Source organism: Podarcis cretensis, assembly GCF_951804945.1.
Source record: "Podarcis cretensis genome assembly, chromosome: 2".
In the NCBI taxonomy this organism is placed as follows: Eukaryota; Metazoa; Chordata; class Lepidosauria; order Squamata; family Lacertidae; genus Podarcis; species Podarcis cretensis.
The window spans coordinates 60,094,511-60,122,346 of NC_137171.1; the positions used below are offsets into that span (position 1 = coordinate 60,094,511).

General features: G+C 40.7%; 1 protein-coding gene across 2 annotated transcripts in view; it reads right to left on the bottom strand.

Moving 5' to 3' along the window:
* The window catches only part of TRPC7 (transient receptor potential cation channel subfamily C member 7), a 117,758-nt gene extending 91,444 nt beyond the window's left edge, over positions 1–26,314 (bottom strand). For both annotated transcript variants that reach the window (XM_079968101.1, XM_079968100.1), the window contains exons 1-2: positions 25,987–26,314; positions 16,142–16,921 (exon numbers count right to left, since the gene is read on the bottom strand). In XM_079968101.1, coding sequence (XP_079824227.1) covers positions 16,142–16,894 — 753 coding nt within the window. In that variant the 5' untranslated portion in view covers positions 16,895–16,921; positions 25,987–26,314. The remainder of the gene's footprint in view (positions 1–16,141; positions 16,922–25,986) is intronic.
* Between the last annotated feature and the right edge of the window lie 1,522 nt (positions 26,315–27,836).

Here is a 27,836-nt window from a genome sequence, read left to right on the forward strand (position 1 = left end):
CTAATGGTCACAGCTTAAAAGTATGGACTGGAAAATCAGCAGCAGGATATCTAAAGTACAAAAGCAGTACAAAAGAACACAATTATGAAGCTCTTAATTCCTACCCCTCGCAGAAAAGGATAGATTCACCCAGCTCTCACCTGGGAACTTTCCTTCTCTGTCCCAGCCTCTTACCCTGGAATAACTTCACTACCCTGCCTCTCACTCAGGGCCCTTCACACAACTGACCACAGTCATGTTGGTGCTGTCCTTGGCTTCAATGGCATCCCAGAAGGGGAGACACCCAAGGCTAAAACCTTGTGGTGTTTCCCTCTTGAGGAGACTCTCACCAGCATTGGTTTCTCACTGGGCAGCCCACTGCCTGCCTACTAAACAAAGACATACAACTCAAATGCCACAAAAGAACCTCACCATCATTTCACATTGTCTCAAACACTATCAAACATTCTTGATAGATAGCTGATCTATCAAATATTAATCAATCAAGTTATGACAAATCATGTGCTGTAGGTGCTTATGTGAACCACCAGCTCCCTTGCCTCAAGTGTTCTTCCCCAAACAGTATAAACCTTATGTCAAGGTGCCTAAACTTTGGCTCTCCTGATGCTGGTGGACTATACCTCACTTCATTCCTGACTATTGGCCATACCAGCTTGGGCTAAAGAGACACTAACAACTTCTGGAGTGTCATGGGCGAGCTACTCCTACTTTATGCAAACCCCCTTTAACTGCCTGACAGTAGAATCCTATATGCACACTCCACAAAGTTCAATGGGATTTACTCCTGGGTAACTGAGTATAGGATTTCAGTCTGAATTAGCTCAAGAGTGACAGTAGGATCAAAGTCAAAGAAGACCTTTACCTCACGAGTCCTGCATTCTCTGCTAGATAACCCACCATTGCAAAGTACCTCAAAACTCTCAGGAAAATGTTTCATCCCAAGCTATTACCTGTGGTTGCTAGGCTCTGTAGTGAGTGAAATTGGTGCCCATTATGCCTCAGCATTAAGATACCATTCACTGAATGAAGCCTTATTCAAGCCTAAGTGTGGCAAGGATGTTCTTCTATCTTGGTGGGAGCAGTAAAGCAAATTGGAAAGCAGATGGAAAACCACCAGCCACCCAAGTGCACAGGGGGAAGAGTTAACACAGAGAGCAGCCAGCAATCAATTGCTGCGCCCAGCCAAGCTATTTGTGCCAATACTCAACTCTCCAGGAAATAAAAGGCACAATATTTCTCACATAAAAATGTCTGCTAAAACAGAGCAGTTTCTTTTTTGGAATCACCCTCCAGCTACATGACATTTATTTGTGAGGCAATGTCTGCTGAGAGGCAAACAATTATTTTTCTTTTTTAATCTGGAAAAAAGAATCTACATTAAGAGAAAGTTATTGATTTGCAAGATTTGGTAAAATGCATTTCAGAAATCTCTCCCTCCCCCTGTCTCTCTCTCCCTTCTCTATCTCTGACCATGGTAGTTGGGTGAGATTTTAATAACTGCTTTCAGTACAGCATGTCCAATATATCGAGCACATGAAATCTTGTTTATTTCGTGCATTGCTCTCAGGTTGGACCCAGCCACACTTTCAAAGCACAGGATGGGGGAGAACCCACAAATTATCCTTATCTTTTGCAAACTGCATTCTGTCCCAGCAAGATTCACTGGGCTAAAAGAGACTCCTGACCCACCCCAGGACTACAGCATGCCTCACCAGGAAATGTGCCCCACTCCTACCCTGGAGCACTCTCTAAGATTGTAACAGCATGTTAAATAGATTCTCAGGAAACCCTACTGCTGAAAGCCAAAAAAAATTGCCGATGAGGGATATCAGCAAGCATGGCAAGACGTAGCCCATGGTTCCTGGTGTCAAGGACACTGCTGAGCATGCTTGCAGCAGAAGATGCCATAATGCAGGCATCCCAAAACTCGGCCCTCCAGATATTTTGGGGACTACAGCTCCCATCATCCCTAGCTAATAGGACCAGTAGTCAGGGATGAAGGGAATTGTAGTCCCAAAACATCTGGAGGGCCGAGTTTGGGGATGCCTGCCATAAAGTATGGGAAATATAATTCTCATGGCTTCTACATTTCCCATGGCATTTTTTTCCACCTATCTCACATTCTTATCCCACTTTTCAACCAAGGACCTCAAAGTGGGGGACTCCAGTTTATCTTCCTCACAACAAGGTTACGGTGATCTGTCAAGGTCATCGTTGTGAGCTTTGTGGCTGAGGAGGAGTACAAAGTTTTAGAAACCAAGTAAGTAATTCAAACAGAATAAAAGTCAAGATGGTCTTTTATTGACAAAGGTCTACAAATGTGCTCATCTGTTTATGAAGTAAAGATCCTAAAATAAGAGTGGCTTGCTAAACAAGTCATGCCCAACACATACCATTGTATCCTATAAAAAGGGGCTGGTTTTTAAAGCATAGAAATAAACAAAGCTGAATATTTTCCTGAATTCAAAACAAATAACTGCTTTCCAATATGAGTTATTATATTGCATGTTGTGTGTGGCTCTTAAATTCTATTCATGTTTTGTCAGTACTGTAATACAATTTCCCAGATTTTCTTCAACCATTCTGTATTTCAGGCCCCCTCCAATCTTTGGCAATGCACAGCCTCACCTGCTTTTATGAAGTTGGTAGCAGCTATAAGTCTACCCATTTTGTTTCTGCTTTTAAATAACAGTGAATTGCTTTGGGATTTTCTGTAAGCTGACAATTTGTAATATGTTCTATCTCAGCACTTCCATAAGGTACAACCAGTATGAGGTGTCTCTGTGTTAGAAAATGAAATGAATGCAGCTACAGAAATGCCACCCCATTTCATCCCCTACAAACTGGTATGGACATTCATCTTTACATATTTTTACTTCAACATTTTGTATTCATAAATCCTATATTTCATTTAATGGTTACATTTATATCTTGCCTTATCTCTACATAGCCCAAGGCAGCACATACAATTCACCCTCCCATTTTATCCTCACAACAAGCCTGTGAAGTACAATAAGCCAAGAGATAATGATTGAATCCCAAACCAACCAGTGAGCTTCATTGCAGAGACAGGATTTTAATCTGGGTCTCCCAGGTATGGCAGAGATTCTTAACCCATAGACTACATTGATTTTAAGAACTATGCTACCATGGCTTTAATGAACATTTTCAGTTATGTGCTACTGATCTTTTTCAGTACAAGACTTTTGCAGAAAGTTTGTGGTGTATTCTGCCCCACCCCCACACCACAACCAATATAAAAAGTCTGAATGCATTGAACAGTTTTGTAACAAGGTTTTGTACAGCAAAAGTGCTTGAATCTCAGTTGTAAAATGAACTGTTCCAGTAAATATCTGTTGCACTTAAAAACGAACATCCCTCAACCAAGGAACTCATACTGACAAAATTAGATTATTAAACTGTGCATTGATAAAACATCTGGTATATATTGGCAGGAAAAATCACTTTAACATGCCTCCCATGGCCAGGTGGGATTGAAGTAAAATTCCACAAAGGCTCATTGAAAAGTGTTCCTTATTTTTGTTACCATTAGTTAGAATGCATACGCATAAAGAAGTCTTCTATAAACATGTCCTCCACCCCACATTCCCTCTCTATGTTTCAGAGCTTTCCCTTGTAACAATTTTTGACCTTCACATGTTCAGTTCCTTCTTTTAACCCTTTACCTTATAGAAGGAAAGAGTATATGTTATACATTAGCATTAGATCAGGAGTCTGGAAGATTGTGTAGTTTGCTTATGGGGATGAATAAGTTCAGGAGAAAATGACAACTTTCTCATATGATTAGGAAAAGACATAACTTTAGAGGCATAAATAAATCTATTTTTTTTTTTCTTATGTGCTGCACCAGATGTTTGGCTCCACTTATGAATCATTTGGGGAGGCTTCAGGGAAAGCTTCCTTTACCGCTTCAATCATCATTTTCAAAAATGTATTTTTGCCAGCTTTACGTTCCATTCATTCTAGTGAAATGTTACCTTGGTCACTGCAGAGCCAAAGGTGGCAGGACCCAAGTGGAAGCTATCTCTAAAACAGAGTAACTTGCAGCCCTCTAGACTCCAGCTCCCATCAGCTCCACTCACCATGGACAGTGGATTCAAGGATAATGGGAGTTGTAGTCTAGCAACATCCAAAGAGCTACAGGATCCCCACCTATGCTCTAAAGGTCGCTATCAAGCATGCATGGTGGGTTAGAATGAGCATTCTGCTCTTTACTTGAACTGGACATTCAACAGATATTACTCTAAGACAGAAAGCACAAGGTATGGATATGCATTGATGAGAAATGTCAAGACAGGGGTTGAATTAACTATATGAACGAGCCGAGATTTACAGTCCTATTCTCAGCTTAATAACTAATCTGAGCCAAACCTTATAATGAAAGAAAAGGAAATCCATCATCATAGATTAGTGGTAGAGCACATTCTCTACATACATAATATCCCAGATTCACACAAAAAGGCTCTCAGATTGCTGAAAAATACCTCAGCCTGAAATTCTAAGGGCTGTTGCCTGCTAGGGTAGGTGTTACAGGTCTAGACAGACAGAAAGGTCCAGCCTGACAATTTATCCCCTTCTCCCACAATTATACCATTTCTCTGACAAAATCTGAACTTTCCATATCAGAAAGCATTTAGCGTGGTATGACAGCCTGGAATTTCAAGTCTGCTTCTTCTCCACTTCTCTTCCTGCCTTCCTGGTTTGGTCCAAGTACAGAAATATCACATTTTCAGAGAATGGATTTTGCCATAATGCAGAATAATGCTTGCCCTTGAATTTTGCACATATCCCTATATTGCTGAGGACTGTAATAATTAAGACACAGCTAATTTATATACAATGAAAGAGTGTTTGCTTCCTAGACAGCATTTGACCAGTGAGTAAAACAGCACACGGAAGCATGTTGGAAATCAATTACTGCAGGAAATGTTTTTGTACAATATTAAATAGCATATTTGCTGAATGATATGTGAAAGTATCTCAGCTTCAATCAAATCCACATTCTTTAAATTTATATGCAAGATTCATTTTCCTGCAAATTATTCACCTCTCTTTCAGTGTGTCATGGAGAATCAATAATTAGGCACATATTTTTCCCCATAGTGGGTGGAAATCATATGCATGTAAAAAATCTGGTCTGCCTAGTTTTTCTGGGGAAAGTCATACCTCAGGGGTGTTCACATTTGCAAATCAATATCCATTCCAGAAGACAGAAGAGTGGGAGGCAGAAGCTTCTGAAGACATTGTGGGAGAAGAAAACAGGTGGCTGAGGACTCAGGAACTTAATGGGGCCTTAGGGAGGTTGTTCCTTACAATGGAGTAGGGTACAGTGACAGTCTTTGGTATAATGCAGCCTCCCACAATGGAAAAGCAGAGTTTATGAAGATTATTATTATTGATTAGATTTCTTTTCATTCACCTAGAGGTCCCATGATGGCTCTGTAAGAGAAGGCAGTCTTTCAGATATTTGGGGTGTTAGTTGTTAGGGCTTTAAATACTAACATGAGCACTTCTTGTATTGGGCCTGGAAACAAACTGGTAATCAGCAATAAGCATGCTGAATTGTATGGCACCTACATATACTGTAAGGTAAAAGGTAAGTTACCCCTGGATGGTTAAGTCCGGTCAAAGGTGACTATGGGGTTGCGGCGCTCATCTTGCTTTTCAGGCTGAGGGAGCCGCTGTTTGTCCACAGACAACTTTCTGGGTCATGTGGCCAGTATGACTAAACCGCTTCTGGCACAACGGGACACCATGACGAGTGGTAGAGTGCACAGAAACGCCAATTACCTTCCCACCACAGCAGATGGTGCTGTGGTCTAAACCACTGAGCCTCTTGGACTTGCTGATCGGAAGGTCGCGGTTCAAATCTGCTCAACAGTGGTGAGCTCCCATTGCTCTGTCCTGGCTTCTGCCAACCCAGCAGTTCAAAAGCACACCAGTGCAAGTAGATAAATAGGTACATATACTGTATATAGGGTTGGGAGTGTCGTTTTTGCCAATTTACCTCAGAAATAGCTCAAAAATATCCAATTTCACTTTATGGCAACCCTACTAAGGACAGCTGTATTTCATATTATACAGGCACGGGAGCATCTGTAGTACTCCAGATGTTGGACTACAATTTTAATGATCCCTGAGGTCCAGCAACAGAGGTTCCTCACACCATCTTAAAACAAACGGGAGGGACCTTTGTCTCAAAATGAGATGGAAAGATGTTGGATTCAACCCAGGCTATGATAGTTGCACTTATACCACAAAAGTATATTCAGTTCAAATATGGGCAACAGAAAAATAGAAAATAAATAATAAATATATGCACTTGGACTAGGTGTACCTTTCATAGCTGTTGCAAGCTGGTTAGTGATTCAGAATTGAGGGGAAAGTTAGAATATCCATTTTTTAAAATGTAAAATATTTTTTATTCCCATTCTTCTGGTGCAAAACCACCACTAAGACCAACTTCCAATGTTTAAAAAGTACAGTTTAATAAAAAGAAATATAAATCAACCTACTTAAGAGGCAGGTTCAATAGCTGAAACATAAAAAACAGTATTTACTGTGTATAGCAAAAAGCCTGCCAGAATAATAAAAAAGTTGTCAATAACTGGCAAAATTGGAGAGAAAGAAGTAATATTGCAACATTTGCAAGATTTGTACCCAGATACTGCAGGTGGCGCTGTGGGTTAAATCACAGAGCCTAGGGCTTGCCGATCAGAAGGTCGGTGGTTCAAATCCCCGCGACGGGGTGAGCTCCCGTTTCTCGGTCCCAGCTCCTGCCCACCTAGCTGTTCAAAAGCATGTCAAAGTGCAAGTAAATAAACAGGTACCACTCCGGCAGGAAGGTAAACGGTGTTTCTGTGCACTGCTCTGGTTCGCCAGAAGCGGCTTAGTCATGCTGGCCACATGACCCGGAAGCTGTATGCCGGCTCCCTCAGCCAATAAAGCGAGATGAGCGCCGCAACCCCAGAGTCGGCCGTGACTGGACCTAATGGTCAGGGGTCCCTTTACCTTTACCTTTACTGCATCGTAAGGTGTGGAGGTGGGGTCTGGGGGGGGGGGGGGAGGCACAACTTTGGAGAGAAATGGTGAGGCCAGTTGAAAGAGGCTGTTCACTCAGATGCCAAAAGATGAACAGGTAGAAAACTAGACTAGAAGACAGTGGTGACAGAATGGTGGGGCAAGGCAGTCTAGAACCAGAACATGTAAGGTATATTTGGTATCTGGGCTGAACTCTGCTCAGAGGATGTTCTAGGAAAAAGAATGCAGAGTAATCAATGAGGAGCAATGAAAAGAAAAGTAAAATTCTCCCCCCCCCCCCCACCACAAGCAATGCAAAGGTTTAAAAAGTAGAGCTCAACTCATTGACATTCTGTGGTTCCACTCTGCTTGTGGCACAAAGCCTTTTACGAATACATCCTTTCTTCGCTTCACAGAGCTTCCTAACATTTATTTTATATTTAATTGTAAAGAAAAGAATTGAAAGCCTGCCCCATTTGTGCTTACAGCAGCAGACGGCCTTTCCATACCAGCTTGCAGCCCATCAACTCTTCCAAGAACGATGTTCTTCCACCTTGGGTCCTCAGATGTTGTTAGACTACAACCTCCATCACCCCCAGCCTTAGCCAATGGTCAGGGATGATGGGATTTGTAGTACAACAATACCTGCAGACCCAAGGTTGAGAAGCACTGGCTAAAATGTTTCAAACATTACAGATTGTGGACAAAACAGAGTGTTTCCGGAAGTGGCTGAGAGATATTTCCAAATTTGTCTGGCAGGGCAAAAAGCCCAGAATTAAGTTTAAGATATTAACTGACGCGAAAGAAAGAGGGGGCTTTGCCCTGCCAGACTTAAGGCTGTATTATGAATCAGCAGCTTTCTGCTGGTTGAAAGATTGGCTGCTTCTCGAGGACACTGATGTATTAGATTTGGAAGGTTTTGACAATGCGTTTGGTTGGCATGCATATTTATGGTATGACAAGGTTAAGATTAATAAGAATTTTAAGAACCATATTGTCAGAAAAGCAGTGTTTAATGTCTGGACAAAATACAAAGACTTATTGGAAAATAAAACTCCAAGGTGGCTTTCACCATTGGAAGCTAAGGCCCGGAAAAGACTCAATATGGAGGCCAAATGGCCGAAGTATTGGGAAATATTAGAAAAAGATGGAGATAACTGGAAATTGCAGAGTCAGGAGAAAATGAAAGACAAAGTGTGAGATTGGTTACACTATGCTCAGATTAAAGAAGTTTTTAAACTTGATAAAAAGTTAGGATTCCAGGTGGAAAAATCGAAGTTAGAAACGGAACTGTTAGAGCCTAAGACTAAGGTACTTTCAAGAATGTATAACTTGCTGTTAAAATGGAACACACAAGATGAAATGGTTAAATCGGCTATGATAAAGTGGGCACAGGACATTGGGTATAATATTATGTTTGAGGACTGGGAAAAGTTATGGACTACTGGGCTGAATTTCACTGCATGTAATGCTTTGAATGTAATGCCTAGGGCTTGCCGATCGAAAGGTCGGCGGTTCGAATCCCTGCGGCGGGGTGCGCTCCCGCTGCTCGGTCCCAGCGCCTGCCAACCTAGCAGTTCGAAAGCACCTCCGGGTGCAAGTAGATAAATAGGGACCGCTTACCAGCGGGAAGGTAAACGGCGTTTCCGTGTGCGGCTCTGGCTCGCCAGAGCAGCGATGTCACGCTGGCCACGTGACCCGGAAGTGTCTCCGGACAGCGCTGGCCCCCGGCCTCTTGAGTGAGATGGGCGCACAACCCCAGAGTCTGTCAAGACTGGCCCGTACGGGCAGGGGTACCTTTACCTTTAATGCTTTGAAAGAAAATGTAATGAAAATGATATATAGATGGTACATGACCCCAGTCAAACTTGCAAAAATATACCACTTGTCTGATAATAAGTGTTGGAAATGTAAGGAAAATGAAGGAACGTTCTTTCACCTTTGGTGGACTTGCCCCAAAGTGAAGGCTTTCTGGGAAATGATATATAATGAGCTGAAAAAGGTATTTAAGTATACCTTCCTTAAGAAACCAGAGGCCTTCCTTTTGGGTATTGTTGGCCAAGGGGTGCTAAAGAAGGATCGAACATTTTTAATGTATGCAACAACAGCAGCAAGGATACTCGTTGCCAAGCATTGGAAAACTCAAGATCTACCCACACTGGAAGAATGGCAGATGCAACTGATAGACTATATGGAACTGGCCGAGATGACGGGCAGAATCCAAGACCTGGGAGAGGAGACGGTGGAAGAAGACTGGAAAAAATTTAAGATTTATTTGCAAAAATATTGTAAACTGTATGAATGTTAAGCAGGATGTTTGATCATAAACAATTTGGCACCATCGAAACAGACAAAGTGAATTATGAAGATAAGTTAAATTCATGAAAAAATCAAATTTTTAGATAACTTTTAGGCTAAGTTTAAATGTTTTAAAGAGTGAAATGAATATATCTAAAATTTAAGATATAACATTGGAAAATTAGATTGTAAGGTGGGGACAAGGTGATAAATTGCTGGCTTAATTTTTACAAATTTGGAACGCAGGAGCGGGAGATGTGAGGAAGTCCAAAGAGGACAAGAAAATATGTTATAAAATGTGATATTTCTGTATGTTTTGTTTTGTGTGTTGTAACTTAAAAACCCTTAATAAATATTATATATATATATATAAAAAAGAGAAGCGCTGGCTAAAATGGCCATCTGACCACAATATATTAGGTGGTGGCAAAGGGCAGCGTAACAAGTTTCACAGAGTTTAAAATGTGATGCGTTTCTATAGTAGGCAGAAGAAAGAAATTTTAAGAATCAATAGACGGGAGTGCAACAAGGCTTTCCCCTCTCTCTTCCCCGCAAATGACCCCAACCAACCTCCAAAACAGAACACACAGGGAAAGGAGAAAGGGGTCTTCCATCTGACAAGCTGAATTGCTTGTACTGACAGAAGTTTTGCCATAGTGCTAAGTTGAATTGCTCCCTGTATCTCCTTGGTTGTCATAATGAGCTACCTTAGTTTGCCTTTATATTCCAAAACTGTTTCACTGAATGGCTCTTATAAATTACCTGGACATAATATTTATTGAATTGTCTATGTATCCCCATTACCTGGACATAATATTTATTGAATTCTCTATATATCCCCATTTCATTATCTGGCCTGCTGAGACAACTTCAGGTTTTTGGGGGTGTTTTTTATTGTCAGCTTGTGGAAGCTCTCTTGGAAGCAATACACAGTATATAATTAAATACCTCCAGGAAGCTTACAATTTACTCATAGTCTATTTTTCCTCAAACCAATATTTCCAGCCACCAGGGAGTTTGGTTCCGATCATAAAATCATTTGCTCTCAAGTAATCTTGTTAAAGTCAGTGAAGCCATTCTGCAGTCTAAAAACTTTGGAAACACAAAGGATTGCAATCCTCCTCATAGATCATCTGCCCAAATGCCACAGATATCACTAGACTTCAGGCCCTTGCATGCAATGGATGATGAAGGTACACCACATAACCTGTTAAGCACAGTGGGAGTTCAATTAAAAGCCTTGGGTGTCAGGCTGTAGGACCTTACTTTGCAGACCACCACATGGAAGCCGGCCAGCCAATCCACATGGGCAGCATCTAAGGAGGTCACGTGATCAAGGCGAACTATGTTCTGCTTCTGTGTAAACCCCTTGTTCTGCTATTGCTCTTCATCTACATAGTTGTATGTTTTATTGTTGTAACTTGAGTCCTTATGGTGAAGAGTGCGAGAGAAATTCTATTAAAAAATAAATCAACGTAAATGTGGCTGGCATTCAATGCTTATTTATCCTGCATGCCTGTTTCTGCTCACTATTCCTCTGACCCTGCCTTGCTGAGACTATTACTGTCACACATTGCCTGACATAAGGGTTTAGCTCACTTTATGAACACTAAAACTGCATTGTAAAGAATTTTGGACCATGTGTTAACAGCCACAATAGAAAAAGGAGGTTGGAGACTTCAGAAGGCGAAAGCCACTTGAGGTTCAACTAACAGCACAATCCTAAACTCAGCTACTCAGTATTCAGTGTATCTTACTCCCAGGGAAGTAAAGTTAGGATTGCATCCTAAATTTAATTAAGATCAAGAGCTGCTTATGAGGTTATGCTAGCATACATTCCTGATGGTGGCATTTATAAACAGTGTGGACTCCACTCTGCTGGCATGGGTTTGGAGGAGTAGCACATACTAATGAGTGTGACTTGAAATCTTATAATAACATTTCTGACTGGTGAAACCGTATCCTGTTCCTCTGTGCAATTCTGTAATTGAATTTAGATTACTAAATGGAATGCTATGGATGTTGCTTTCTTTATCACAAGGACTCAAAGTGATCTTGAAACCGAATGCCGCTTGCGTAAGGGGAAGGCCCTGTACTCAGCACAATAATAGATTTAGGTAGGTAACAAACAAGGAGAGGCATATTGCCGCTCAGAAATAAGAAGAATGCATGATTCAATTTCTGTTCGGCATTGTGTAGTTTATTTCTGGGTTTTCATTTAGAAGCACTAAGGTTTGACATTTTGTTATGACATTATTTACAAGGGCATTGCCGTCAGAATGCTTGCTAAAAATATGGCCACCTGAAGAGATGATCAATGAGCATCCAGCCATTTTATACTTAATGCTCTTGTTTATTTCAGTTCCTTATTTACGAAATGAGCCGCCTGCTTGCTTGCAGGTGTTACCTGTTGGAGGGGATTGAAGGAAATCTGCATATTCTTTCACATGAAGGTGACAATTTATACCACTTGCATTGGGTCAAATTGTGTCTCTTACTCCTCAGTGACAAATTTCCAGGCTCTTACAGAATGTGTAATCAACTTACTCATGAAAGAAACATATTCAGGAACTCTGTTGATTATTGAGACAAGGAGGCTTGTACCTGAGAATTGAATATGTCTTTTCTGGTTGAAAATGAGAATTTGCTGCTCTTAAATTAAATAGAACAAGGCATTTCTAAGCTGAATCAGAGAACAAATGTCTGCATTTTTTACCAAGTTGCTGTATAATTTTAATTTGCTACATGGCAGTCAGCTGCTCTGAAATGCACCTGCCGAATGATATTGTGACACACAGGTCAAAGTAATTATATATTTCTAAATGTTATGTTTAGGGTTCAACCCCTCCTAAATCAAAACTTAATTCATTTTGGTGGGATATGTGTAGGAGGAACTGCATTTCATGGACTGTAACCTTGGTGTCTATGAGAACATGTTTACTTGACTTTCTGAACTTGTAATTGGAAGTGCACCACATCATTCTAAAATTGTTTATTTGATCTTAAATCAGTCTCGCTGTGAGTTTGATCAGAACTTCAAGAAGAATTCACTTACAGAAATTAAGACATGGTTTAAAATAACCATTACCCTTTTTAATGGTTTTTAAAAATAACCATTAAAATCTGTCTTTGAATTAGAAAGCTTCCCTCTGTAAATTGGGATATATGGCCATCCTAGATGCCCTGAAAACTTTGGGTCCATTGGATCCCAAGTCCATAGATAACCTGAGGGACCTGATCCTCAGGCCTTTCAGCTATACTAGCCAGTTACTGCAGCAGTGGAAAAAGATGAGACAATTGTCCTGGCTGGTCTGAAAATTCACAAAGCAAGGAGATATCTGCTTTGGGTGTGATCATGTGAATTGGTGAATATCTACATGCATCTGAAATCTGTCTTTTAGATGATCAGATGTGGGATTTTAAAACAAATTTGATATTGAATATTCTGCAGGCAGGTCTATCTTTCCTTGCTATGGCTCCATTCAGGGGTGATGTTATGTCCTTACAATCATATTGTTGTAAGGCACCCATCAAGTGCTGAAAGGCTGATCTGTAATATGTTAGAGCAAGAGAACTCAAAGTTTGTTGTTGGCTGGTCTCTAAGGATGTTTAAGAAGGTGATACATGGGAATTTTTTTATTTAAAAAATGCCATCCCTGGTAGTGTTTATTGGTCAGAACATTGACCGTCAACTCACTCAAGATGAACCCTGGCCCAAATCCATAAGCAGAGGCAAAATGAATCATTATTTCATATATCTTAGGTTGACAACTAGTTAGAAAAGAATCAATAAAGTGACTATTTCTCAAAGTCTTCTTGCTTAGAGAATCAGTCTTTCAAAAACTTTCCATTATATTTGCATACATGGCTTCTCTCTGTCTACTTCTTTCATTTTGGTTTTATGGTGTATTTTAATTATGTATTTCAATAGTTTTGCACAGTTGGTGTTTTTAAAAAATGTTTAGAAGTGTATTTTGGCAGTGAGTAATATATTACTAAACAAATAAAGTATTAATAATAAATATAGTAATGGTTAATAATATGATTGTTAATATCTTATTAATAATATATAAAATTATAAATAAATAAACAGCAATAGTATTCATGGAAATAGTTCTAGCTGGAAATCCTACACAGAAATACTGATTTCTCAATTAAGTATTGATGGCATTAACACCTATGCTCATTAGAAGAAACATGGCTGGGTAATCAATATCTAATTTGAGGTGAATGTCTGTTGCATAATATATTTTACTGTTGTTTTCCCTACAAGCAGTCAACATGTTCTCCACATATAACTGCAGAATTCCTTGCAATTCAGACCCCTGTTTCTGATGATTACACACTTTCTGAAACTCATTTCTTATCTGGATTGATTCTTAATCTTTAAAACACCTCTGGCAGCCAGAGGCATGCTAACAGAAATATGGGTGCATTCAAAGCAAATGCTATTCCTACCTCAATTAACAATTCTAGATATTTGGTGGTTTCCTTTTCAAAATGAAGGCAGTACAGCTGTCATATTGATTCTTGCCTCTAGCAGTGGTCAGGAGCATTTTCTGTCTTATCCCCCTTCCTTCCAAACTCCCAGGTACTGAAGTCACAGAGGTTGGAACCAATCCATCAGTTGTGCTGACATCTTGACACACTCAAAAAAGAAAGGGCTTTTTCTTTTCTTTTTCAGAGCTGTTCTCCCGGCCCCAAACACTTCTGCAAAGACTTAATGTGCAGAGGAACCATATCAGGGTTTTTTGTTTGTTTGTTTAAAGGCAGCAGGTGAAATTCAGTGGCAGGGAAAAGAGGGTGAAGGAACTAAGTAGTACACACCATGACTGTAGGATTTCTGATACCCACAGAGGGCAACCTATTGATGGTACCTGACTCCAGGTATCACCAGAGCCAATGTACCCATTGAATGGAAGGGCAGGAGTGTGCACAGTCTCTCAGAAACCCAAAAGCAAAACTGATACAGAGCTTGGAAGGTATGGCATCATGGTACTTCTGAAACTGAAACAACTACATTCCCAAAGACAGACATTTGGGAACAGGTTAATAGATCGATGGGGATTAAGCATAAGACTGTGACCATTTCAAGCACCCTCCAAGAAACCATAGCTAGAACTCTACCCTTCTTAACAGAAGCATGAATAACGTCAATGACTTTTCCAGTAAGATTTGAGATACTATGTTTGAAACTAGCTTTTCAGGATTTGGCTCAAATAGGGTTCTAATAGGCATGGGGGAGATGTTTGTTCTATTTACATTTTGAAATGCATAGGCCTCATCCATTGGTCCCTGGCCAAAATTATAGGATGGAACAGAGCCATGATTTTAAGTGTAGGCAAAGCTGGCATGGAATGGAAACATCCGCAAATTCTAACAACCTCCCAAGCAGAACCAAGAAGGGTTCTCGTTTCCACATTCTGGTGATCATTGTTACATGAGTGACCCAAATCAAATTGATTCATGTTTCTTTCATCCATACATCTAAAACCATCAATCTAGGCTGAAATAAGATTTCTTTATAGCAACTTCTAGAATGTTATCCTGAGCATGCTAAGCCCAGGGAGGACAAATAGCTGGTAGCTTAATTCTTTATTGACAAAGTGCACATTTACGGTAGCTCTTAAGATGCATGGAACACACACACTTCCAACAACTAAATAGATGGCATCCCCTCACCAGGCTTGTGCTCCAAGCTGGACTTCTGGGGCAACAGCTTGACCATGCCTCTGTCCAAACTTCAGATGAAGTACCTTCATCTGATGGGATGCATACAAGCAACCAGCATGGAAGTTGCTGCTGGGCCTTCCTCTTTAAGCCCCTCCTGGTCCTGGGGGACAGCAGGGAAAGGGATGGATGGGATTCCACAGCCCCCCCCCCTCAGGTCCCATCTCTTCATCCACTTCTGGTGCATCCTGCCCTTCTTCCCTTGTCTCCAGCTGCTACGACTCTTCCCTGTCCTCCAGCCCCAGCTTGTGTCCTGCACCTCCTCTTCTATCCCTGACTGCTCAGTCTCTCCCCCTTCCTCCAGCCCTGGCTGCTGCCTTTCAAGAGGCACAGAACTGCACAAATCACTGCCCGCTTCCCCTGGACCAGCCTCTGATCCTGCTGCTTCTGCCACACATTCCTTGGAGTCCTGCCAGTCCCTGATACATGTGCTTTCTCAAATGGTCAGACCAGGAGATACCTTAAATGTGTGTATGCATTTAAGGTGTCACTTTTTTGTTTATCAAATAGAAGCTGCAAAGGCCCAAGCAGAGATGCAACCATAGTGTGTGTGTGTGTGCATGTGTGTATGAAAATAATTTTAACCCTTTCCCTCCATGGTGCCATCCTACACCCCTCTTAATTTGCCACTTCGACATTAATAGCAGCTCTCTTCTAATGATGAAGAGCTGTTTGGGGAGGGATTTTCACTGGGATCTCAGCACGGGAGGAACAGATCATTTCCCTCCCCTGCCCACCATGGTTCTGATCCTAATCCACCCCCAACATCATGGCTGCAATTTGAAAAACAAAATGCAGACATTTTAAACACATACATTTAACATATACAGTATTTTTCCATCTATAAGACGCCCCCCATGTATAAGATGCCCCTTAATTTTGGGGACTCCAATTTAAGAAAATAGGGGAAGATCTAGCCATGTATAAGACACCCCCAAATTTTGGACATTATTTTTTAGGGGGGGGGGAAACAGTAGTTTAGTTTGGTCTTACATTTTCTTTGTAAACTCTATGATCTCATTACGTGTTTGTGTGTGTTGGAGGGGGAGAAAAGATTTTCATCTTGTATTACCTTAAATTCTGTCTCAATGTTGGCTAGTCTTGCCAGTTCGTTGCTTAGCTCTAAAGCGGTAAGAACAGGGTCTTCACTAGAAAGAGCCAAATAAGCAGCACTTGCTAATCCTTTGTAGGCATTCATCCTCGATCGCGAATGACTGAACGAATCTTTCCTTTGCTTCTCAAAGCATTCATTGCACTTACAGAAGTAGTCGTGGGGCCTTTCTATCCGTGCCCCTTTCAGTAGCAATATATGAACAATTTCATATTCCTGGCAATGAGCAGCAAGTATGATAGGAGTAATGTCATGGGAAAAGCGCGTTCCATCTTCATCATAAGCGTAAAAATCATCGTCTCGTAGCTCTTGCTCGAGGGGGCTGAGAGTGAGACGTTGTCCCTGTGCAAAGGCCGGGTGGTTCAATATTGCTTCCACAATACGCACATATCCTTTGCTGATGGCTAACAAGAGTGCATCCCCAACGCGAGCCAGATTCTCCTTCTTCAGAAGGAGTTCAGTGACTTCCAGGTGTTCATTGCCCACTGCCAGCTGCAGAGCATTTTGTCCCATGTAATCAACACAGTTGAAGTTCAAAGTTTTGGATTCCTCCAGCATTTTCCGTACCACTGGGATGTTCCCATATTCTGCTGAATCCAAGAAGCGCTCTTCCTCAGGTGTCAAGCTGGTGCCTTTCTCATTGAACATGTAGGCTGGGCCTCGGGTGGCCTGCCTCCGCCCTTTCTCCCGGAGGGTGGTGTGCCGTCGATGCATGATTTTCAGATATGTGGTTTTTCAAGCCTGGGGGGAAAGAGCAGAATATAGTGGATTTCTAAAAGGCGAATGCTGTCTGTCTGTCTATCCATCTATTGATGACCTTGTGCTTGATCTGACTTTTATTTCCCAGTGATATCCATAAAAGAGTCAAGCAGAAAGTCTTAGGTGCTTAACTCTGCTATTGAAACACATGTTTGTCATAGTCAGAATAAACCCCTTGGAATTAATGGGCATAACTAACTTAGGTCTATTCATTTCAGTGGGTCTACTCTAAGCTGGGTGCAACCCAAGGAAAGGTTTCTGAGACTGAAAGTAGAATTAGTTTAGTTGTCACCAATTGGAGATTTCATTTAAGGTTAATTTCTGGGGGACGGTGGGATATTTTTGAGAGCAGTTAAGGAAGGCTGTGTTAAACCTCTCCACCTCAAGTACTACAATGCCTGTCCAACTTTAAAATAAAAATAATAATTCCATGTTGTAACTACTAACTAAGCAATTAAAGTAACATCTACTTTGAGCTTAACTTCAGCTGGATCATATCCACTATTTCAAATCATAAAGTTTCTTCTAAAGCAGGCACACAAATGCTTGTCGACATGGCATGTTTTAAAAGGATTTACCTATATCTTAATATACTGACCTGTAATGAATATTGGTCATAATTATAGGGTGAAGTACAGATTTGATTGTTGCTGCATCATCTAAAGTTATGAAGTGGCCATTAAAGGATCAGGCATATATCTGGGTTTGTTTCACTGAGATTTTCCTTTTAAAGCAGAATTTTACTATCACAGCACAATTTAATTACATAGAAACTTGGGATTTGGATTCAGAGCTCAATAAAGTCAAAAATAATGTTTGCATTTTGGATGACACCTTCAAAGGCTCACACAAAGTGGAATTCACCACAGTAAATTGTATGGTCAATAATTCAATACTACTTGGAATCATTCCAGGGGCAATTAAGTACTGATGAAAGAAGGGCACAAGATTCAATAATTCATGGCAACATTCTTTTCCAGGTTCTCAGCAGTTTTACAATATATTGTTTGAAAACTGAAACTGTAATAGTAATATATAAGCCACGTCGCTTCTCTGAAGTCATTAATCTTCCTAATAGATTCCTACATCTGAACGTATATTCTCTGCTGAGATCTCATGTCACAATTTAAAACCAAAGATTGCCAAAGGTCACCTATTAAGAAGATTTCCTTCCTAGAGAATCCCTAGGGATCTATGAAACATCACATCAAAATGCAGGTGTTCACTTAGTGCTCAAGTGTGATTTAGATGATAAATGGCTAGGTAGCTCCAGTGGAATCCTAGAATTGCAATAGTAATCATCAGGTGAAATTCTATTGCTAATGAGAGAAAATATCTGCTTTATATTATTTTAGTCGTTATTTTTCCTCTATCTATCACAGGAAAGTGGGTAGAAAACCAAATATGAATGAGCTACCTCTTCTCTGTGTCATGCTAGGTCCATGCTGGTAGAGCAGCGATGAAGTTGGGTGAGACTGAGACCTCCTGTTCCATTTTAAACACACACACACACACACACACACACACACACACACACCCCTTCCCTCTGATTAATTAAAGTGGGAGAGAAATAAACCAAACCAGCTCTGAGGCTGAAGTACTTTGTCCTAAATTACTGGAGCATGTCAGGGGATCTTACAGCCTCTGGGACGCCCTCCCAGTGACCATAGGATCACAGGTTTGATGTCTAGGAAAAACGCTTAACTCCTAAACGCTTGATATAATTTAATTCTTTAAAAAAACAAGAACAAACCACAACCGGGATGGTTTAGAATATCTATCATGTGCTATGGGGTTATTTCAGACACACAGCTCCCTGGAAGCTGGTAGAATAGTCAATTACCATACATCCAGGTTTTTTCCTGACATTTTGACTATTCAGCAAAATTAGCCCTGACACCATTTTTACACCCAAAAACCAGGACATGTCAGGAATTTTCCTGACCTATGGCAAGTCTAAATTATGGTCCATTGTAGACATTGTCAAAGAGATATAAACAAAAAGGTGTGCTCAGCACCCACCCCTAAAGGGTCCAGACATATTAATCACTTTCCATAATCACATTTATTCTTAAACCAGGTCAAGAGAGGTGGGAGGGGTAGGGAGGGAGCAATTTGATAGTAGCGAAATTTATTTTTGCCATCAGCACAGCCATTTCCCATTGAGAATTAAATGCCAATATTTATGGCTAACTTTTTCAAAGCATTGGGAGGCTCAGTTCCAATTACTTGTCAGATGAGTTGGCTGTTTAGAACATTTCTGTAGCTTTCCAAATCACAAAGGATGAACAACAAAGCCAAACAGATTCAAAAGAGACCTAACTGAATGATGAGGAGTAAAAGTGGTGGTGAGCTTTTAATGAAACAATGGCCAAGTGTGGACTTGAACAGAGCTGGAGCCAAGAACCAGCATGGCTGGGCATGTGCCAGGGGCCCAGACTTCAGCAGGGGACTCAGTGACAAGGGCCTCCGGGACCTCCTGCAATGAGAATGTACACAAGACCTGAATAAGGTTGCAGGCTTATTTTGTGTGGCTGCAGACATGTGGGAAGCTCTGGTTGTTGGGAACTACATAGAAAAGCAAATGACAGCCCCAGAGCTTAAGGAGAAACCTACATATGATCCCAAACAAGGAGATTGCTGGAGCAGAATGTATGGAAACCATCCTGTCAAAGGGGTAATTTCTTAAATACGTGACTTTCATGGGAGCTGAGAAAAAGTTTGACTGAAATGAAGTGGGGGAAAGCAGGCAAGCAAAAGTTATGGTAAAAATAAGTCAATAAGGACCAAGTCCACCATCTTGCAATTGCTTATCACTTTTCTGGTTTTGTATTACTTATTGATAGCTTTCTACACTCTGCAAGGAGAAATCCCACATTAGGCTACATTCCCACAGTGTCTGCACACTAAAGCAGGAAAGCAGGGCTGCAGGCGTGGGGCAGAGCCAGTCTCCTGATTGGCAACACTTAGCTGAAAGGGGGCAGGGCAGTGGTTGCGTTGGGGCTGCAAAGGTGCACTGGTGAGAGTTCTGGATTGGTCTCTCGGTGTACCTGGGCAGACTCAACCTCACCATTGCCCCGTTGCACCTCATCAAGGAAAATGGCAGCAGCATTGCCATTGTTGGGACAGCACCATGCTGGACTGGCTGCTCTTGCAACCAAGAGCCTTGTGGTACCTTCAAGACCAATATATTTATTAGATCATGCATGGGCAACCTGAGGCCCTTAGCCTACAAACAAAACCTCCCTGCAAGTGTTGAATTCAGACCTCTGTCAAGAGCAATCAACCTGTCCCCGCTCTGGAGTTCTGCTGGTGAAAAGAAAGATGGAGAAGGCAAAAAGAGAGAGAAACAGGATGAAGCCAGCCATTTTTGATTTTGGCCTCGCCTTATTCCTGACTTTTGTCCCACTGACAGCCAGCATGTGACCCCATAAAAAGACTAGCCACAAATGAATATTGCCTTTATCGTAAAAAAATAAAAAAAGTCCACTTCATCATAAGAATAAGGTCTAAAACTTTCTGGACTAGACTCAACTTCATGGAATGCATAAAATGTCATCTCAATTTGGCAGGTATATACAGAAGATTATGTATATTGTTACAGATTGTGCTTAATGTGTTGCCTTTCTCTCTGACTTCACTGCTTATACACTCACACGGTGCCACGTGCCTGGTACATGGCTGTAATATTTACCACATTTATTTATTTTTCTACAGTTCTTCCTTACATTTCTAAGCATTTGCCATACAAAACATCTGCTATAATTCAAACAAAATTGTTATTGAAATTGAACATTCAGGCTGAAAACCTGATCAAAACACACAGGTGATTAAATCCTATTGGATGCTATGGGACTTCCTGCTGACTCCATGAAAACATGCAAAGATTTATGCTATCACAGTATGTAGTGTAGCCCAACTACAGAGATGAATGAATTATGGCTCCAGCTCTAGCTAAAGGGGGGGGGGAGCCTTCAAAAGAAAATGATTTTCTTAACTTTGAACACTTCCAGGCATAATGTTTAGCCATCAATTCATGTTCTGTTAAAATATATTTGAGTTGCCTTTGAATTATGACTGGAGATTAACAGGGCAAACTGTAAAGTCAGTGACAGGAGATCTGCATGCTATTATGTTTTTTTGTTTTTAAGTTCTTGCTCTGCCCTGGTTTGGGAACTAATCATATGTATAGAGTGAGCATGATGCATTCTTTTTTAAAAAAACTAATTGTGACTTGATTGCACCTATCTTAACATTTTTGTTTAATGGTGCTTTGCATTTAAATTACACTGTATTTGCATATTTTATGAAGGCTGCTAGTGATCAATCTCATCAGAAACAGCAATTAAGATAGGGTACTTTTCTAGGAATGGTGTATTGACATTTAATGGGACTGGTGAACAATATTGTGATAAACAGTACTCTCCCAATCCTGCTCTAGTCATATTTTGTTGCTAGAATAATATCAGCTCCATTTCTCAGGTACAGTGAGGACTGCATAGCAGTCACAATGTACAGTCTTTCACACAAGATGTGTGTGAATCTCCCTTGCTGCATAGGAACATAAAGCCCATTGATGGCCCTTGTGGTCTCTTCCAACTCTATGATTCTATGATTATAATCTGACTTTTTTTATTAGCTTTGCCTAGGTCAAAGTTGGGATGTGGGTGGCGTTGTGGGTTAAACCACAGAGCCTAGGACTTGCTGATCAGAAGGTCGGCGGTTCAAATCCCCACGACGGGGTGAGCTCCCATTGCTCGGTCCCTGCTCCTGCCAACCTAGCAGTTCGAAAGCACGTCAAAGTGCAAGTAGATAAATAGGTACCGCTCCAGCAGGAAGGTAAACGGCGTTTCCATGCGCTGCTCTGGTTCGCCAAAAGTGGCTTAGTCCTGCTGGCCACATGACCCGGAAGCTGTATGGCCAATAAAGCGAGATGAGCGCCGCAACCCCAGAGTTGGTCACGACTGGACTTAATGGTTAGGGGTCCCTTTACCTTTAGGTCAAAGTTATTCACAAGTGAGGAGTTTCCATGTGAAGAGAGCATAGGGCTATATTCAGCGTTAGTTCTACTAAGAAAAGACCAATTGAAATAGAAGACTTAAGTTAGGCCACATTCACACCATCCATTTAAAACTCTGCGACACCACTTTAAATTGTCATGGCTTCCCCTAAGAAACATGGGAGTTGTAGTTTATTAAGGGTGCTGTGAGGAGACCCCATTCCCCTCCCGGAACTACAATTCCCAGAGTTCCCTGGGAAGAGGGATTGACTGTTAATCCATTCTGAGTGTTCAGGTTCATCTCCTATTCTCCTACAGAGAAGCCACATCCATAGATGTAAAGTTAGCATATACAGACTACAATATTGTGCCAAATTATGCATGCCTTTGACCAACTGATTTCAATGACATTTGCATGTGCATAATTCCCCCAATAATTTTTTTATACCTGAATGAACTAATCATCTTTAGCAATTTGTAAATGTAATTAGTTTTCAAATTGATAGCATATTAAAACAATTATAAATATGAAGTAAGATCATAGATGCTATGCCAATCCTTATCCCTAAACCTATTAAATGAAAATAAAAGAGGGAAATGAACAGGGACTCTACATACTTCCTTGGTTGGACTCAACAGGGCTTGTTTCTGAGCAAATGCCACTTACTCTAAATATTTGTTCCAGATCTGATCATGCATAACCAAAGTTTCATGCCTAGTGTATATAATTTTTCTTTTTTGTTGTACAACCTGATGTCCAGTCATTTCTTTATTGATGAAACTTATTTACACTTCAAGAACTCTAAAAACTATAGATTGTTTGGCCACAAAGCAGCTCCAGAATTCCCTTTTTCTCCATCATTTTGCATGGACCAAAACTGCATGAATATAATCTTAGAATAAGGTGATAGCAAGAGCAGCTTATAGGGGTTGGTTTCTCTTCCCCTTCTGCTTGTTGCCAAAATGATGTGATTTTGAGAGAGACCCAAAGCACATGATCCAAATTGGCTTGTTGTATATTAGATCTCCATCACTGATCACTGACACTTCTTGAAAATGACTAAGGGAACCCATCTCTATACAAGGGTCCCTTTTTGGGGGTGGGGGAATATGCTGTGCGACTTTTTCAGCTCTGCTGCTCCTGCCCTGCTTTCTCCATCAGTCCACCAACCCCCTGCTGCTACTGCCACCATCTTCATTTCCGAGAATGTCAAAGAGACACTGCACAACTTTTTTAAAAAAGAAAAGAGTGGAGTAGTAAAAGGGATATTGCACTGACCAGCATGTAGGACAAACCTGTGCACATGTGGGACAAAATCATCATTTTTGGTTGTCCCTTCTGCTGATGTATGTGCAAAAATGTAAATTCTACATTTCTCTGCTTCAGACAGAACCCAAGGAGCTTACATATCCAAAAAAGCAAAAAGCAGCACATTGGTACCTATTTCTTCACAGAAAGTGTATAATTTGCACACAAGTATCATAGCTCTTGTCATTGCACTACAATGTCAAATATCATTCAGTTTCTATTAAATAGGTCCTCATGGACTAGCCCCAAGAGATCCCAGGGACACAGCTGTGTGGAGGTAGAAATATGGGAGGGAGGGGGGAGAGAAATGTGCATGTATGTGGTGGTGAGTGAAAATAGTATGGGTCTTATCGCTGTTCAAGCCCATTGCCTTCCAGGTGTCTCAACAGCCATTCCTACTCTTGTACCTCTGATATTGTATAGCTTCTAGGAATAGGATTCAGTGTAAGTACTTTCAGACATGCACACAAATATTGGCAATTGGGCCTAGGGTCAGCTTATCAGTAAATCCTGCAGAATAATGTACATCCTGTTTCATTTGTCTAGCAATTATCCATCATGAAGAACATAGGCATATATGTCTATTTAAAGTAGTCCATCAATATAACTTTGTTTGGGCCTCCTGCACTTGTGAAGGCAATGCATCCAATGAAAGCACAGGAATTTTGGAAGAAAGCCAGTAGCAAATATGTGGCTGTTTCATATTCATTGACTTTGCAGGACTCATCAGTCCTTGGACAAATGTCACTGATGGATCTTCACCAAAGTCTATGTACATAGGAAATAAGATAAGATTCACAAATTAATCTATGTCATACTTGCTATCAGAAACCCATTAATTTCATTTCAGTCCTCCCCCTTTTTGGCCTACCCACAGTTTGCCTGGCAGATACTTATTCTCGTCCTTCGGCAATGAATAACTGAGGTTTTACTTCATGCTTCAACCCTAGTTGAGAAGCATCTTTGAGCTTGTTCATGTTACACCTGGCCTTATACCCCATAAACTATTTGAGAGCAACTTTCTACTCTTCATACCCCATTTCCCTTTTGAAGCCTTCCACTCTTTACCATGAAGCCTTCAAAAACCACATGATTAGGATTCACATTGTACATTGAATCAATAGAGAATTATCCTGACTACTATTATGCATCACTTTTACATGCTCTTTTATTTGCCCTTGATTTTTACAAGAGATATCATTTGGAACTGAAGCTTTTGGACACTTACTGCTATTAAGTTATCATCATGCCAATGAGTTGCGGGTGCAGAGTCAGCAGCACTTTGCTATAGGCCTTCATAATTTGCCATGAATAACCATGTAAGCATATAAGGTGCTTTGCACTCTGTAACTGTGCACATTCTATTACTTCCAGGGTGTAGGTGGGTTCGTGTACTGCATAAGCCCCACTAACAAAAATAGTAGTATCAATTTAGTAGTATGTTGCTATTCTGAAATGCTATACAAATAGCAATATCCAGAAGCCATTGTTCAAGCAATTCTTGTTCCTGTGCAAACTATTGTAACTCTTCCAAAATTTCTGTCTCATTTCATTGAAGGTTATAGCTGCCCATTTATTTCAGTTTGCTTTGCTCTCCTCCTTGGTTTAATTAATGATGTGCTCTGACAGCGTAAGACTTGATCTTAGGTTTTCATAAATGGATCCTATTTGAGATCCAAGCTTTATATAGAAATTCCAATATAAATTATTTCAGTTGGATCATTTGTTTTTATTTTCCTGTCATTTCAAATCTTATCCATCTGCTAATTTTTAAAAGTTTTTTAAAATTAAATTCCAGTTTTAAAATTTAGAACTGAGAATAAGAAAGAACCCAGATATGGAATTTAAACTACTCATTTAAACATATAGCAAAATACTATCTATACTACTAGGATTATTATTTTTTGTTGAAAATGTAGAGTCTTGTCTTCTTTAACATTGAAGCTAATGTAACAATTCCCTTTCTCCCCCCCCCCCCAAGTGACCAATTTTAATTAAGCTGCTATAATAAGACTTCCTGAAAGTAATGCTAAATCTACAGAAACTGAGTTCTGTGTGAAACTGGCCTTGGAAAATATATTTTTTCCTGAAAATCCTCCAAGTTTGCAAACTATCAGAGTACAAATAGTGTTTATTCAAACATTTTACTTTTTTTATAATAGTCACAGGAATTATGTTTTTCCAGTAGATGGCAGCATAATTTTGGCATTATATCAGCCTCTCTAAATATCCTTAATATTCACAATAAATGCTTCTGTAAACCCGTTTTTACTAGCCAATGTCAGATTAATTAACTAACAATTTCCTTTTCCAAAACTTTGAAGGAAATACAATTAAAATAAGATCTACAGAACTGCACTTTTCTCCAGCCCTAAGGTTATGGACAGCGCTACATCATCTCTCCTTATCCAGCGTACCTAGCACTGATTTTATTTTAGAAGTAAAAGCCCACATTGAAGAAGCAAGGAAACAACCAGACATAGCTAAGAAGTGTCAAATTACCCTTTTGTGTTCTATTGAGAATAAATCTGCATTGTTAATCTACACAAAGTTAGGTTTCATTCAGACAAAGGGCTCACAAGATCCCTATATGAGAGAGAGAATTTGCACTTTAGAAGGCACCAGGAAATATTTCCTTGGGCATAATTAAAAACTGATTCAAGTTGCATTTCACCTTAAAAAGCGACAGCAGCACAGACCCATCCCCTATGCCTTATAGAAAAGCATCCCCCATCTTACATTTATCATCCGAGGCGTGGGATCCTTTCCCCTCTAGATGTCTGAAGTCCAAGGTTGAACGGCAGGCTCAGCGAGCTCCATGCTTGTCACTCAGGTCGGCGAATCTCTGTCCGTGGTGCTGAAAATGTTATTTAATCTGGGCAAGCGGGACCCTTCAGAGGCAGAAGCTGCAAGGTTGAGCGGCTCTGTCCCTCGTGCAGCAATAGTACGCTGAGCTACGGATAAACTGCAACATTGCTACCACCTTCGCTCGACGGAGGAAATTTCCCAGGGAACCTTAGGGATTTAACCGTGCCTGGCTGATGTGTGGTTTCCTTCTCTTCTTGCTCTTTTGCTGGCTGCTTTGGCAGTGAGAGAGCTTACCCTCCCTCCCATCCTACTCGCCTGACCCAGACCTGCTCTATGTGTGCAGCGTCTATACCCATCTACACTCCTCTGTTTTCAATTATTATATAATGTAATTTAAAAAAAAGTTCCCCCTCATTCAGTCCAGAATGATCCCTTACAGTTGTTTTGTTTCGTTTTGCCTGGGAAATAAAATAGCCATGCAGGGAAACATTCCTGTTAAGCGTCACAGAAACATCAAAGGAAAATACCTGGTCTGAAATGATACTTTGGCAGCCATCTGTGGCTTTACAGCACTCACACCTCCCATACAAGCTGCATTTAATGATGATCTCGGGTATCTGAACCTTTCACAGCAATTTTCATTTCTTTCTTTTTTACTTTGCCCAACAGGATAGTTTAGGCTGCAAAGGCAAAAGCTAGTGATGAGACACACTCCTCTCTGGTCGCTCAACTCCAAGCCTCACAGGAGCAAAAAAAAGAGAGAGTAATCTTAACAGTAATCCCACCCCAAACCTCAGAGCTGGCTCCAATTCTTGTCTCCAGACTTTGATGTTGAAACACCCATATCTGTCTTTCTAGGAGACCACATTCCACAAAGTCTAATTCGCACCTGTCTAATTTCCCTTTCCCATCCCTCTCCTTTATCAAAATAAAACTACCTGACCACATATTCCCGTTTCCTAATCTCCTTTGTCTTGTCAACCTATTAAATAACCTTGTAAGCCTATTCCTCATTATAGGGAAATTGATTTAGCGAAGGAGTAACCAATATCCTTCTAAAGGTATGTTTGCCTTCACACATCTAATCCTCTGAGGATTTAAAGGCTTCCATGAGTTTATATGCAGAACACAATCTCCTCTTCATAACAGTGGCTACTTAGTATGCTGTAATACCGAAGGGGAGGAAGGCAAAGAATCAGGGACTCTTTCAAGCAAAGCAGAGCCACAAAAAGATGACATGACTTTAAATGGCAACTTTTCAAGAGTCATCAGTATTATGGCTCTTTCTCTACATTCTGTGTGTCCCTCAATGATTTAATTGACTAACAATATGTTTTCATTGTCAGTTTCTGGGACTCATCCTAGAACCAACAGCACATTTTCAAGCTCAGTGCATTTTTACAAAGTGTTAGGATTCCTCCAGTCTCTCTCCCGCTCCCGCTGTCCCCAACCCCAATGCAATGGAAATTTTGTTTTGGTGGGCAGCTTAGGCATTCCAGTAGTATAATATAAAAGTGAAGGCTATAGCAAATCCAAGAAGGATCGCTAGCAGTGTACCAAGTGGAAAGCATTACTACCAGCATCTCACCAGGGGTTGTTATGGCGGAAGGTAATATTTTAAAATATGTACATATCTGGAACTAGTGCATGGTGTGTTGCATCTGTACTCTAGAAAAGGCCAATTTCATTGAGTTGGATCCAGAGTCACCCCTCTATGAACAGAACTCCTCCTTCCTTTCATGATGCAATACAGTGGCTTGCCCTCCATCCCTCAGCACCAC